At 49.6% G+C, this 15227-nt stretch overlaps 1 protein-coding gene across 1 annotated transcript in view; it reads left to right on the top strand.

Moving 5' to 3' along the window:
- The window catches only part of LOC8053829 (LIM/homeobox protein Lhx1), a 221651-nt gene that overhangs the window by 197181 nt on the left and 9243 nt on the right, over nt 1–15227 (top strand). The window contains exon 6 of the mRNA XM_042290760.1: nt 10107–10299. Coding sequence (XP_042146694.1) covers nt 10107–10299 — 193 coding nt within the window. The remainder of the gene's footprint in view (nt 1–10106; nt 10300–15227) is intronic.

Here is a 15227-nt window from a genome sequence, read left to right as displayed (position 1 = left end):
AGGCTGCCGCCCATACCCACGTGCAAAGAGCGGGGACAGGTGATGAAAGGGAGGCGGGAGAGTGGTCCATCGAGCGCGGCGTAGTTCCAGCCGCACTGTCAGCTTACGGGTGAACGGAGTATTCGTGACTCCACCGAAACGGGCGGCACCTAGCGGGAAAACACTGAACTGGACGGAACAGGTCAATCGCGATTTCTGCTTGTCCCTCGTGGCTTTCGCGATTATACATTTGTTGGCAGTTGGCGCGATGGAACGGTTGTCTCGAGGCTCTAATCTTGGCGACGGCGAATCACGCGGTGGTCGAATCTCTGAGCGACTTCTTTTCCAGGTGTCCAGATTAGAGCCATTCGGTGACTCTTTCATTGCTGTCGTATCAGCGTGTTGCCCGGTCACTTTGTACGTCACCTACGCAACCGCGTGAGCCAGACATTGTGCGTTTATCAACGTGCATCAGCACCATAGAAGGACAGTATAGGCAGTCCGTCCATCGTTTCGTGGAAGGAGGTCGAACCTGTGGGAGCTTGGTTATGCGCATCGACGCAGGTTCGAAACGTGTAGGATAAAATTTGAGAGAAACCATTTTTGAATCTAATGCTTGCTTGCTGATGCCCCAGCGCTGTGCGTTGAGCTGCCACATCGCACGGCACGACCTGTTTTAGTCCGCCATATCTGCCCAATGGTGGCGGCCTCTTCGCTGCAGTCGCGAATACAATAATCAAAGCCCGTGCGCTAGCCTTCTGACGTCATCCCAATAAGATTAAGATCGAGCGCTGATACGGATTGGTCAAGGGTGCTGCGTTGGCATTCGGCTGGGCCTCTTAATTGTCCAACCAAAGTGTCAAAGCACGCTGGGCGTCGGGCTAAGACATTTTAAAACTTACGCATTATGATGGGTATAAGCAGACTACTTCACTCGATAGGGGACTCAAAAAAGCAGAAAGAAAATTGTGGGAGGCAAGAGTGTAGGAAAAATCAACCCTGAAACTCTACAGCACATAAAAAACAGGACATAAGAGAGAGAAATGTGTTTGATAATTCACTGCGAACTTCTTTACTGTGGGAGGTGAGAACGGGAGTTTTGAGGACGAGGACGTAGAGGGCTAAATTTTAGGACACAAACACATCATGTGCCGCCCGCCATAATGAGAGCGAGACACTAGAGCACTGGCGTTTGCAGTGCACGCGGCTTCGCCTTGCCCTCCCTGAAGGGTAACAGATTTGGCCGGGGACCTGGGTTTCGCTGGCGACGATGGAAGGACGAAAAACAAAAGGATTACAGTTACTAAGAGGCGATGAGAACAGCCACGTAGCCAGGATTTTGTTTCGGGGGAAGGGGGGGGGGGGGAGGGGAGGGGGGTTGCCCGTGACAAAATGCTGTATGAGGGGGAGTGGGGGAGAGGAGGCCCTAGCAAAATGGAAGATTTCCCCTGGATACGTGCCTGGATGAGAACAGTGGTGGAAATGGACCTTTTTCTAAAGCCCCTTGATGAAGGTCTTTTTTACAAGTACTGCCAACCATTGTTGTGGAAATGCGCGAGACACGTGCCGCGAGCGCGTGCTCCGCCGCCATTCGCTTCCAAGGGCCGCTCATTTCAGTGCTGCACCGCCATTTGCTTCCAAGGGCCGCTCGAGACATGGGCCTCGTGCACTCGCGCCTTTGACGCTACTTGCAAGACACGTAAACACATCGAGGGGCTTTACCTTTTTCGAGTAAGGAGCGCCGCCTGGGGAGTTGTCTGCGAACTATAATAGAAGAGCAGCCCAACATGCTTCCGTCCGTCAAAACACGTTGGCATCGTGCCGTTGTATCGGTTTTCAGTGCTTTTTATATCCCATACTACTGACACTAAAAACAAAGCGTCAAAATAGACTAAATACTCGCGAAGATAATATTGCGGTTGCCATTTTCGCAGGGCACCGCGTCCCAGTGTCCTGCGAAAATGGCGATAGCGGGAGTGTACGCATGCGCAGAAGCTCACTGGAATAAGGTCCATTATCTAGGGAAAACGGAGTGATGCACAACTAACTAGCACGGCTGAGGACAGGCGGGACAGAGGAAAGTTGGGACTCCCTCCCGCGTGGCTCCGGCCCAAGGTTTCAACCCTGTTCCCCAGTGGGTCCGGTGCTCTGCTAACGCCGACAAGGTTTGACCGGAGGAAACTTTGCGACTCCCTCGCCGGAAAAACAAAAAAACAGGGGTGGTGCTTTTATTTTTTCCCCGATCCTTTAAAGGTCATTTTGATGGCATCCCACACTGCCTGGTGACAGTTAGGGGGAGAAAATTGGCTTAGAAGGGCGGGAGGAATCATATGTCTGTCTCTTGAGACTTGGGCTAGGTGGCGCAAGCCACCACCCGTTACAAAGAGTACAGCCATTAACATCCATTCGACCCAATGGCTGTTTGTGACGCCATCGTAGTGTGATGACGTCACGTGGAGGTGTTCTGTCTTCTTCCGCCTCCACCCCATGCGTTCGAATCGCACCAACCTCGCTGCATCTTTGTCTCCATAGTCGTCGCTCAAGCACGCAGTGACTACGCTCCAGAACTTCCATAGTCAGCGGCAATTATTACCGCCTACCGCTAGTTGGTGTCGCTGTATAATTGTTGTTGGAGGGCCTTGTAGCCTTGGCCCTGGTTCGTTGTTTCGAAACCGGGACAACAGTACCTGTCACGTCGCGATGGCGGTACGAGTGTTCTGTCCTAGGTTACATCGAGTTGTGTTCCTGGAAGCCTGATCAAAGTGGGCCCCACGCGACATTGTCCCGTCCTCCGCGCCCACCGAGGCATGGAGTGGACACGCTGTCGTCTTTGCGTCCCGCTTCGTTTCGCCGTCGGGTCAAGCTGCTGAGAGGTGTCTTCGGGTTAGGCCTACCAGAAGGAGGCCGAGTTGTCGTGAACCGTCTTTGTTGTCGCTGGTGGCGATGCGGAAAACGCGGACGGACCAGTTGAAGGATGCGGGATGATTCGTATGTCACAGAAGGGTCTGTGAGGACACAGCTGACCATCTATTTTCAGCGAAGCAACATTGAACAAATTTAGATTTCTGACTTTCCTAGCACACGTCTCATATAAACAAAGGGTTTTCTGTGTCGTCCCCAGAACGACTTTTCATTTCCGCGTTAATCCTTCGGGGATTGCTTCGAGCTCAGTGTTTTCGCAGTCTGGGCACTTTTTGAGCCGAGCCACTGCTATTAACTCTTTCGGATGATCGAGTGAATACGAAGCTGCGTTTTAATCCCAACTTTCCGGAAGCAAAAGCGACGCCATGAAACAACGCTGGATGTTGTTCAATAGCTGCTGGATTTTTTTTTTTTCATTTGTTATATATATATTTTAAACCAGCTTGTGTAATTAAACTGAAGCACATTTCGACCGATTCTCCTAGAAACGTTTTATCCTCTGAGTTGTTTTTGTTTCCTCGCTTTATTTCTTGTCAGTGGTGCTAAGTCACCGCACGCCAGCAGAGATTATTAACGCTACTCATTTGCGTCGCCATCACGCCATTTATTTTTAATGCGTTACAGTTGACGATTAAAATCAGAACCGTTCATTATTTCTTCTCCGTCTAGCGGCTTCGCATCATGCGCCAACAAAATAGCCCATCAAACGCACTAAGAAAAATAATTTAAGCGATACAAATTAATCCAAAATACTTAATCGACAAAAGTAGGCGACTCGAGCAGGTGGCGAAAATTAAACAGAGAAAGAGAGAGAGAAAAAAAAACTTGTTTCCTCTGCTGGAGTTTCCGGTGATCGTCGTCGTTGCTCGCTCACCACCATTTTTTGAGCGGTGGTGTCGTTTTATATTTTATCTCCCCATTTGTTTATGTTTTATTTTTTTTATTCTGACATTACAGTTCTACTTCTTTATACCTTCATCGTGCTACGCTTTAGACGAGAACAGAAGCTTTCTCTTTCTTTGTTTTATTAGTTTTAGTCTAAACTCTCGTGTGTTTTTTTGTTTTGTTTTTTGGTATCCAACCGTCGCTCCCATCCCCTGCGGCAAAAGGAAGGAGGCGGTCGCAGCGATCTTCACCCAAGGACGCGTTCTCATTGGCCACTTGGCATCGGACGTTTCCTCCGCCTTTAAGAGATACACTCTCCTAAAAGTAAAAAAGAAAAAGATGTCGAGGTTTTTTTGGTTGTCGCGGCTTGTCCGGAGCAGGGTGGGCCTCTTCCATCATGGCCCCAACTTTTTCCACGCTTCGATTCTTCCGAGCGCCGCAGAAGCGTAGCGCCAACACACGGCGGCGCTCGTTGCTGTTGCGAAGAAGGAGAGGCCCTGCCCTGCCTTGCCTTCATGTCGCTGTATGCAGGGTAAAAAAAAACCGCGGTAAGAAAAAAAAAAAAAAAAAAGTAGCTGTTTTCGTAAACGAAGCCGTGACGAAACGGGTGGCCCATTTGGGCACGTAAATGGACGGAAAGCAAAGCGTTCTCCCTTTTTTGTTTACACTCACTCGCTCAATAACGCCGTCTCTAAACTGACAAAAAAAAAATTGAGCATATAAGAAAAAAAAAGTACTGGAGGATATTTTATTATTCTTTTTGGACGAGGTCTACAACGCATCATTTGGCACTGTTCACGAGTCTGGTTAACTATTTAATCGCGGAATAGAAAGTAAAATGAGAAGATAGCAGTATATCGTACTTCTCGTAAAGAGCTACGCAAACTGAGGGACACTTGAATTGAAAGTGATATGAAATGGGCCCGTAATAACCTGGGACGTGTAGGATAGGGTTTTGAGCACGTTGCGGGTTGTAGTGAAGAAGGAATGTTCGTGGGAATAGAGAATAGTTACTGCCAGGGGCAGGTGGCGGTGGAAAACGCTCAGAGAGAAGAGGACTCCGTTAAATAATTCCACGCTTCAATGAAAAAGGTGTGTAGCTAAAACAAATGCGCGCAGTTTTTTCTTCCTTGCTTTTTTTTTTTTTTATCGTTGAGAGTATTATTTATGAAATAAAGACAACTGCTCGCCCGTTACTGGAAGTGCGAACTGACCCTGGATAGAGTCCAATAAATGCTGCTTACACTTTGTAGTGTCATTGCTACTGCAGATATTTTCGGAGATGTCGTTCCAATCAAGCGAAGGTGCTTGCATGCGTGATGGTGATGACTTTCTTGGGCGCCTATGTCAACAAAAAAAAAATCTCTATCGTTCTAGTAGTACGATGGGAAATACCCGAAGAACCGGGTCGCTAAAAAGAATTAACTAAGGGGCCCGCACGTACTTCTCGGCATTCAAAGATAAAACTTATTGTCGCAAGAGCAAGGGAAACTACGGCAAGTCGCAACACAAGAAGCATGGTCAATTTCCGGTTCCAAGAATAAGCAGCAACAAGAACACCGCCACACACTCCTACGCGTAGAGCTGCCCCATTAGACGAGTACTTGGGACCACACCGACCGGAAGGCCGAATGGACTCCCGCGAATGTTACCGTTGGGTGCCGAGCCGTCCCGACCACCAGATACATTCTGCGGACGCAATGACTTCAGAAACAAACCAACGGTCAGCCGGAGAAGGTCCGCAGAGAAGAAAGAAGCTTACATGTTTTCCGAGAAAGCCGGAAGTTTGGTGGCGGAAAGTAAAAAGAACAAAACAATGAGAAGATGCGAATAGGATGTCCCGGCCCGAATTACCGTTGCATGGGGAGAGGTCAAAAATGAAGATCACAAAGCAGCGCGCGCTGTCGCGCACGCCCTGTGTACCGGCCTTTTGCACGTGGACGGTGATTACACCTGACGGCGGAACAGGGGTGTGTGTGGGCGAGGTCCATTGTCACGCCGGACGGCTCACTCCACAATGCGCCCAGGGTGAAGCCGCTACCGAGGAAAAGAAGAACGGTCACGACTCGGCTCGCCGCCTCAAGTCTGTCTGGGGACACACACTGCCTCGTGTTGGTGGAATCACGGGTTTAGGACTAAGGCACCCGACGTCCCTGGACTTTCGGTCCTTGTTGTTGTTGTCGTTGTTTACATCCTCCGTGTGTGTGTGTTTTCGGGGGTGTATTTATGCCATTTCCTTCCCACTGAGGAAATGGTGTTTCCGTATAAGTTCGAAACTCTACACGAAAAGAGGAGACTAACCGCAGACCCGTGTCTTAAAAAGGCCAAGATGACCGTTATCTTGGCGTGCCCCGAAGAGGAACATCAACTTAGATATAGTTGGCGAAGTGAGAATTAGTGGTCGCTTGGCTCGTGACTCACCTTATTTGTGAGGCTATTTATTATCTGTGCTTCTATAGAAAAAAATTCGTGTGTCATTTTTTATTTAGGCTTGCGAGATAACTGTAGTTGACCATTGTTGAACGACGAAAGCTATACCTGCGTACAATCGCAATGTTTCCGAATAACGGTGATTACAATTTGCGCGCTCAACGCCAGGTGAAACAGAGAGGCGGAGCTCCTGACCCCGTCAGCCGTCAAGAAAGTGCGAAGTTTCTCTCATCCTCTTTTCGAGAAAAAAGTAATTTTCACATTTGCACGAAAGCCCGCGCGGTGAAAGCACCTTCCACGCCCACAGCCTTTAGATGGCTTGCATATGACGTCATCTCACCATGCTTGTGGGCATTCCTATCTGATCTTGCCGAGAAGGATCAAATTCAGTGGTGCAAAACGTTTGCTGCAGAAAGTACATGCTCAGCAGCAAGATCATTACAATGGCAGCTGATGGCAATTCAATACAAGCCATGTACAATACGTCATCACACCCTATCTTTTTACTGAAACGCGTTAAAATAAATAACACACAAACGCATGCACACACACACACACACACACACACTCACACGCACAGACGAACACACAGGAACATATCCCATCGGTTGCAAATGTTGACACCTCACTCGACCTATACCAGAACCCCTTCAGCCGACCCACCCAGCCAGATGCTTCCAAGCACGCGCCCGCGGTGCGAAGAACGGGCGCCCAAACAAAGCCGGACGAAAGGATCGCGCGCCCGGAGTCCGAACCCCGAGCTCTCATTCACGGTGGCACGCAGCACTTGGCGAGTTCCACCAGGGACCACGGGCGACACCTTCGCTGAATGACGACGGCGACAGGGGGGAGAAGGGAGATGCGGTTCCCCGTGTTCCGCTCGCTGCTAAGCTGGCAGTGTGGTGGGAACTACGGGCCCGTCCGATCAATCAAACACCTCCCTTTCATCCCCTGACCCGGCCTTCTGCGCGTATAAGTATGGTCGGGAGAGTGATCACGTGGCGAAAAATAGACGAATGGCTGACCCAACGCGAGCACGTAGCTCCCACCACACTGCCAGCTTACTGATGAACGGAGTATAGTCAACATCCTCGCCGACGAGGAGGGAGGAGGCAGACCCGAGTCCTGACGCAGATGCGTTCTCCCGTACGTGCGCAACCCTCGGTCTCCCCCGGCCGTCGGTATCTCCCTACAATGAGGCACGGCGCCAGGAGCCGCAGCGGCCACCCCCCATTGTGCCGTCTGCCTTATCGAGGGCTCCCAGGCGAACTGCGCTAATCCAGGCGGAGGACTCCTTCCTCCTCCTCCGTTTGAACCTGCAGTCGCCGCCTCCCCCCTGCACCCGTGATCTGGGACAATGTCTTATCTCCGGGGTGTCTCTCTATCCGCAGCTATGAAAACCTCCGGTTTGTGTGGACAGAGGCCCCCGTTTAAAGAGTATACTGATGTACGCTTAATAGAGTGACGCGACGGTGGCTTTCACCTTTCACGATCCTTCAGTCTTCATTCAAATGCGGTATGCGATCGCGCGCACGTTGGGGGAAGTCGTTTTCTTTAGCAGGAGGTGAGCTCTTTCTAAAGAAAAGTATCGAATTAAAAAAAAAATCTAAAAATGTATTCCACATTGATGGAAAATCCATACGGTGATTCATCACTTATCTAATGCATCGGAAAAGGCAGATCTTTGTGTATCAGGTGCAGTTGGGAAGAAACCTATTTCACGATGAAGAAGGTCGCCTTCCGGTTGAAGTGTTTTGGAGCATCTAACATCTTCACTCCTGTTTGCTGTAGAAACAGGCACACGTATCGGTGCTCGAACTTGGAGAGCGCCTATATAGGTGCCTCGCTGCATGTGTAACGATGGAAATATATAGCTGTTTCTTTGTTGTTGTTTTTTTCGAACGTTGGCAATTTGTGTCGAAGTAGACGCATAAATCAACTTATGATGGCAATGTGTATTACTTCAGATCACTACAAGCTACCTGTCCTCACTGCAAGCCCAACGCTTAAGACCCAATCCTGAAGACTGAACTCTTACTGAAGCCATTTTACATATCATCACGCAGTGATCACATACATAAAGTCGAAATTCCACTGTGCCACACTAATACCTACTACAGATCAATCATAGCTCGTACGTCTGCTCACTGGATTCACCCTTCCACATCCATCGCCACAATTGTTAAAGCTGTTAATTTTAAAAATGCTGTATCCAAACTACTAGAACTTGATTCGTGATTTCATTGTTCTATTAACCTGTACGTTATAATCCCACCCCCTCTGTAATGCCTTCGGGCCCTGAGGGTACGAATAAATAAAATGAGATGAGATGCAATGAAAGGGCCCAGGAGCGCCTGCATTTTGCTAATATATGGAAAAGCGATCCGGCGCTAAAATAGACAAATTGTCACTGCCCTGAAAAATGAGCGGGTGCTTTCCCAACACCGCGCATAATTTGTGTGGTAAAAACAACAATCGATGAGGGAGGGCGAGAAGGGGCGGGGGGGGGGGGGGGGGGGGGGCGGGGTTGGTGCGCGTTATATAGACGCTTTAAACAAGCGCCAAACTACAGCCGCCATTGCTGACCTTCTCTTGTCTCACCGAAGCACCAAGCCACTGTAGCGTGCGTTGACGAGCCTCCACAAAGGTCAATGCTGGGGAGAAGGACACCATAGAATCTAAAGTGGCAATAACCTGGCCTGCTATGGTAATGATGAAGGGAAGTAAACGGAATAAGAGGAAACAGAAACTTAACGTCGGTTACGATGGCGCTCATGCACAGCTGCTTAAAATCATCTATACATGATTAGCAAAGGAGGAAAAGACAATCTTTTTGCATGTTTCTGTCGATGCTTGTAATACTTCTTCTAATGCATTCATACTAAATACCTGGACGCTCCCCACAAAGCTGCGGCGTTGCACGCTGAAGAACCACCGTATATTCATTGAGAGCTCTAACAGTGGTACGAAGATGTTTCTTGACGAAGATGCTGACAGCGTGTCTTTTTGTTGTTGTTGTTAATGCGATAGGATACACGCTTTATATGGGGACCCTCACGGGGGGTGCTTCCTCATGCAAGGTGATGTTGGTCGCGCCGTAGCAAGGCAATGGGAGGGAGCATCAGAAACGGAGAGCAGCTATCGCACTCTCAAAAAAGGGTGTCGTCTTACACCCTTTTGTCCCTTATAACGCACTCGAAAGCTTCAGTTCGACGTACAGCGCACTAACGTCGAACAGACGGTCCCAACTTTTTACGAGCGGCTTGAGAACGGTGAGATATACCTCATTAAACAGCTAAACTAAGTATCAAAGACTACTGAAAAAACACACACAAAAAAAAACACTGAGGTTTTGCAGTAGAGCTAAAAAAAAACAATTACTTTTTTTTTTGTAGTCACTAACACGTACATTAGCTATTTTAATAAATTGTACCACTCGGCTATCAAGCTGCTCGTGAAAGTTAGTACCATCGGTTCAACGTCAGCGCGCTGTGCGTCGGACTCAAGTTTTGGGGTGTCTTATATATTTGACAAGGGGTGTAAGAATATAGCGCTTTTTTTTTTGTGATCGTGTGGCTTGACGTAAAGCGGGCGCCACCAATGGCGCTGCCTTGCACGGAAAAAGGGGGAGGGGGAAATCATTCCCTAACACACTCCTCCCTCTGCGAACGGGAGCTGCGTTGTCGTACATTCATCGCATTTGACAAAATGTCTAAGCAAGGCGATGTTTTCGTTGTTTTCGTTATTGCGAGAACCTGGTACCCATTCTGTTGCTATTTTACTAAAAATGTTCAACACGTCGGTGTACTGATGAACGCGAAGGTCTGATTTTTGTTCCGCTTCATTGCGAGGAACGAAGTGTCCGACAGGAGGGCGTTCTTTCCCTTCAGGTGTGGTTCCAGAACCGCCGATCCAAGGAGCGTCGCATGAAGCAGCTCAGCACCCTGGGTGCCCGGAGGCACTTTTTCCGCAGTCCCCGGAGGGTGATGCGGTCCCTGCGGCCAGGCATGTCCCCGGACGGCCTCGACGACTCCCCGGAGATGGGGCCCGGAGGACCCAACTCCGCCTTCGCCTACTTCTCCGGTACGCACCGTCCCCATTCACCCGGTCTTTTGTCTACTGACGTGTGTAGACCGTCTGATAATATAGTCATGCCTGACCGGATAAACGGATGCTAACATCTGTACCCTTTATAACGGGCGGTAGCTTGCGCCACCTAGACTCAAAACCAAAAAAAAAGAAAATTCTTCCCTCGCTTCTTTAAGTTAACTTTCCAACCACATGCCTTATTAAGGCAGGCCCGTCGTTTCTAGACTGGCGCCTTAACAAAGCTTTTCTCGTCCACAATGGCCAGACTAGCTTTTGAATCGTGGCTGCTTGGAGACGTTTATAGAGCATTCCCATTATTCGCATTCTGTGCACTGCCACGTTTATCTGCCCGGCTGTGGGACGAGTTCTAAGCATGCGCAGTACCTTTCTGCGGGGAAATATGAGACGCTGCACATACGTGTACCGCCCAGTGACCCGGAATTTTTCCGCCCGTGTGATAAGCGCTGGAAAGGAGCATACACCTCCCCTTCCTTCTGCAATCCTTCTGACTATACTCCTTGTCACTAGTTGCGTGCAGTACAGGTGAAGGAAACGCCAGGCGAGGGGAGAAAGGGCAAGCGCTAGGAAGGCTGGCGAGGAGGAGAGACCGAACACGGCGAAACAAAAAATTGAGATCACAGCACGTACGCTTTGTGTGGCGTTTTCACTTCTTATTTTCTCATTTGTTCCTCCCGAATCATATGGGTTTTTGAACATGCCAAGACCGAGCTAGTCTGCGTACTTTCATTGTCTTCTGTAGTTTTAGATGTCGGGGAACAAGCGCAACACACGCGAGATCTTGTGCTTGGGCGCACAGCGTAGCGATAAGTACAGCGTAAGGTCACGTGCCATAGTTCTGTCGCTAGACTCGCCTGCGCAGCCGGTAGCCTTCTCCGTGTTCTGAGACGTTAAATGAACTAATACCAGAACGACTCGATCGAGCAATTCTTGTTGGCGAAGTGCACATCGCAGCACACGTTTGTATAACGCTCAACGTCATTCCAAACTATGCGCAAACCATAAAAATCAAAAACATTTTCAACACCTCCCCCGGATTTCACACAATAACCAAGAAAAATAACAACGACGCTTGTGACACCCTGATATGACATATATCGCTCGCCAAATCCATGCATCTCATCCAATCAAAAAACAGGTGCGCACATTGAGCAAAGTGATTTCGTGCAACTCTGTTTTCACCACACACTGCCGAAACCCCCCAGGAAAAACAAAACAAAAAATATACGAAAGAGAAACAGACCTGCTCATTGAGGGGAGCTGTACTAAACCAACTAGTATTCAGTGACAATAAAACGGACCGTACAGCCGACAGCCTGCCTCACGATGCACAACCGACGCAAGCGCGCACCAAACCGACCATGACGCCGACTATAGCTTCTGCATATTCCCCGACCTTCTTTTTTATTTCTCTTTACATATGCTGTACTACGTTGTCTATTCCACAAATCGCCCGCAATTCTGCGTAAAAGGATAAAAAAAAAAGGTAGAAGTGGACTATGACTCTGTCCACCCCTAACCTGACAGTGGGGTACTACGCGTTGGTGGGCCAGTTGACCACCTCCCTTTCATCACCTGACCACGCTTCCTGCGCGTGTGCACGGGCGGGAGTGGCACCACGGGGCAGAAGATAAACGTCCGACTGGTTCAACGACCGAGTAGCTTCTGGCTCACTGTCAGCTTAGGGGATACACCGAGCGATACAGGGACGTTGAAACTCGGTCGGTTGAAACAGTAGCCAGACGCGCGCGACACTACAAGAGCCCTCCGGGGACCATTGTCTCCGCCCCGCTGTCCCCTGGCGGGAAGAGAGGGAAACGGGAGGGCGAAGGTAAAGATGCTGCGGGGACATTACGCCCACACAGCGGGATAATTTATAAGTTGGGGGTTGCCGGGTGGGCCGGGGTGGGTTTCGGGGTGCACCGCTCGCGGGGATTAATGAGGTGCTTCCAGCCGACGGGGGATCGCTTTTCGGGACCTGGCGGTGGACCCGTGCAGCAGGGTTCGCGATGTATCCTCCGTTCTCGGATCTCCTTTGTTTTTTCCCGGGAAAAGGGTACGACTGGAGTGAGATACGGCGAGGGATGTGGGGAAGGTTGGTGTCGGCGGTGTCGAGAGGGACCATGGCATACGTATACACAACTGATGTAGGAGCAACGTATCGCTTTCTTTTGGAACAACGGTTCAAGATCATGCCTCAAGTGCCGACCGGCAATATCTTTTCCCTTATATGGGCCGTACATATTTATCTTTGTATACACGGCGGAGCAGGAGAACGAATATGCTCTCAACGTATTTAATAAACATTCCCAGTATCCGATTACCAGACACATTAGGCTCAAGGGGAAATGTTGTAGCGATTCTTCAGTCTAGGAATACACACGAAAAACGCACGACTACGAATTTAATCCCGAATGGAGTACTGTGCGCCAACATGGGTATGGGAACTCGTAACTGATACCGCATGCGCCATCTGCCCCTGCTCCCCTAGTAGCCCAGCAATGCGTGGCCAGTTCTAGTTCACATTTTGTACTCGCCATAAATATACTAAGGTTTCGTCCGACGCCCAGCAGCAATAGCATTTGGAGGACCTAGTGATGGTCCAGTTAATTGTGGTCGTATCGTCGCATTGACCGCACACTCGTGATTAGCACTTGGACAAAGTAATGTTGAAACGGAAGCAATATGAACCAGGGACCTCTCCTGCTTGACAGCTCACGGAAGCTTCAGCAATCAGGAGTTGGGACTCCGCGACGACAGCGACACTCGCGTTCGCTCGTACTTTTTGCTGGAACCTCTAGCTCGAACCGCCAGGATCGCGACATCCGACAGAGTGGGGCGGGTTCTGAGACGTCACGTGTTATCACTTCGGGACCACTTTTAACGCATGGACAAAGACCAGTTCCACGTCACTCTGTGCGTCATCCGTGATTGTGACAAGCTTAATCACCATGGAGCGGCTACATGCATGATGGTGGCAAGTTACCATCGTGCAGTGTCACTCCATTACGGTGAAAAGTTCGGGATTGGGCAGCATTGAGGCCGGCCTTCGTTGGCTGGGCGCGTGAGACGTCGCCGGTCCTTGACTCCCGTCCAGCGACGTCGTCGATGCATTTGCGTACAGGAATAACGGGGCAGTCGAAAGGGGTGGTCTGCAGACCGGATGAGTCGAAACAAGACAAGCCCCCGGGCGCCTGCTTCGCATTGCAAGTGCGCCTCAATCGGTTTAATAGCTTCTGCTTTGCGCCCATACGTTTTTCGTCTCTTGCATGTTTTTAAATCGATCTGTCTTCTTGCCCTTTGTTCTATTTCTTTTTTGCGTCCCTTTTTACTCCATTTTTTTTTTTAAATCCACAACTACACTTTTGCGCGACTAAATATTATAATGCAAAAAAAAAAAAAAAAAGAAAACATAGGAAATTGTTAGGCAGTTGTGTTGCATACGTGAAGCGTTGTAGCATCGCAAACGTTTAGCTGTACTCTATTGACTTTCCAGATGCCTACGTTCACGGCGCTCTTCATCAGACAGTTTAACACGCACCATGTGTGCCCTCCCGGTGCCTCAATAGCGAATTTTAGAATAGGGGGCCCCACAGCTTTGGGTGCCCCAAACAGCCAAACAGCATTGCAATGGGCATGCGCAGCGCGCATGCCCATTGTCCCAGTGCGCAGCTTGGGGCGTCCCAGCGCATGCGCACTGGGACGCCCCAAGCTGTTTGGGACACCCACAGCTGTGGGGCCCCCTATTCTAAAACTCACTAATGTCCTTCTGTTTAGGGTGATGACATTCTTTGTAGTACCCGATGCCGACATCGCGCGGTCATTGGGCAAATACAAAGAAGTCATCGCAAACAAAACGTCGCCGTAGCACAGTCAATGCCAAAAGCACGCGCTTCAGAAGAAAAAAAAAAAGCGTTCGGAACGAAATGGCCAAATGTCATCACCCTATGCAAAGCGCCAATGAAGGCACCCTCTATGTTCCTAGAATGAAGCGATACTACCGATAACTGGGCTGATAAATCTGACGATCTTCCCGAGCCTTCCATAAATATCTCGAGCCCCTTTCTCTCAGTGCGCACAGGTCGTCGAGCTCCTCCTCGCCTAACCTTCTGGTAACTTGACCTCTCCCTGTTAACCAAACAGCGTCGAGCGCCTCACTCCCCCTCTCCCACCCGTCAACCGATCAGAGTCAAGCCTCGCGCCCACGCTTTTATCAGTGCCTCACTTTTATTTGCACTTCACGAAATACCGTAGACGCCAAAAAACAATTCACGTAAAAACAAAAAAAAACAAAAAAATCGAGGATTTTTGCCAGGTAAGCTAGCTTTTTCGGCACAAAATTAGTCTTGCTATCTTTCTGTCTTCTTTAGAGCCCGGCGTTTTTCGTAGTGGAAGGTTTGCGTAGTTCACAGGATGCAGGTGACAGGACACGAAACAGCTTGAGCCGTCTCGCGCCTTGCTCCCGCAGACCCGCAAGGAGTTGTCGCTTGCGCGGAAAGAATATAGTCCCCACGATGCATGGCGGCAGCAGCAGCGGATCAAATCTGGCTGGTGAGATCGGCCTACAGCTAGGGAATCTTCACTAGCGTCCAGTGTGCGCGACTGCTGAGCGCGTGCTGACAATAAGCTTCCACTTTTTTTTTTTTTTTGCAACGTGCATTTTACATTATCGAGATTGTCGGTATTAGCAGCCTATTAATGTTAGCTCGTCCTGAGCACGTACTCTAAGCTGCGCCCTCAAATATGGCGTCCAGTGAAGACCCCATTGCCTCGCAACTTGCGGCTTTCAAATCAGTGGCAGTTTGTTTGATCGATGCCGTTCACAACACGGTAGGGAGCTTGCACGGGACTTCACCACACCAGGCTGGAGGCCATTACTACTTGTTCTTACCAAGCAAAACAGA

The sequence above is a fragment of the Ixodes scapularis genome, unplaced genomic scaffold (genome assembly GCF_016920785.2).
Source record: "Ixodes scapularis isolate PalLabHiFi unplaced genomic scaffold, ASM1692078v2 PGA_scaffold1__304_contigs__length_218370807, whole genome shotgun sequence".
NCBI classification, from domain to species: Eukaryota; Metazoa; Arthropoda; class Arachnida; order Ixodida; family Ixodidae; genus Ixodes; species Ixodes scapularis.
The sequence above is the reverse complement of the archived record's forward strand: the minus strand, read 5'-3'. Positions and strand labels throughout refer to the sequence as shown.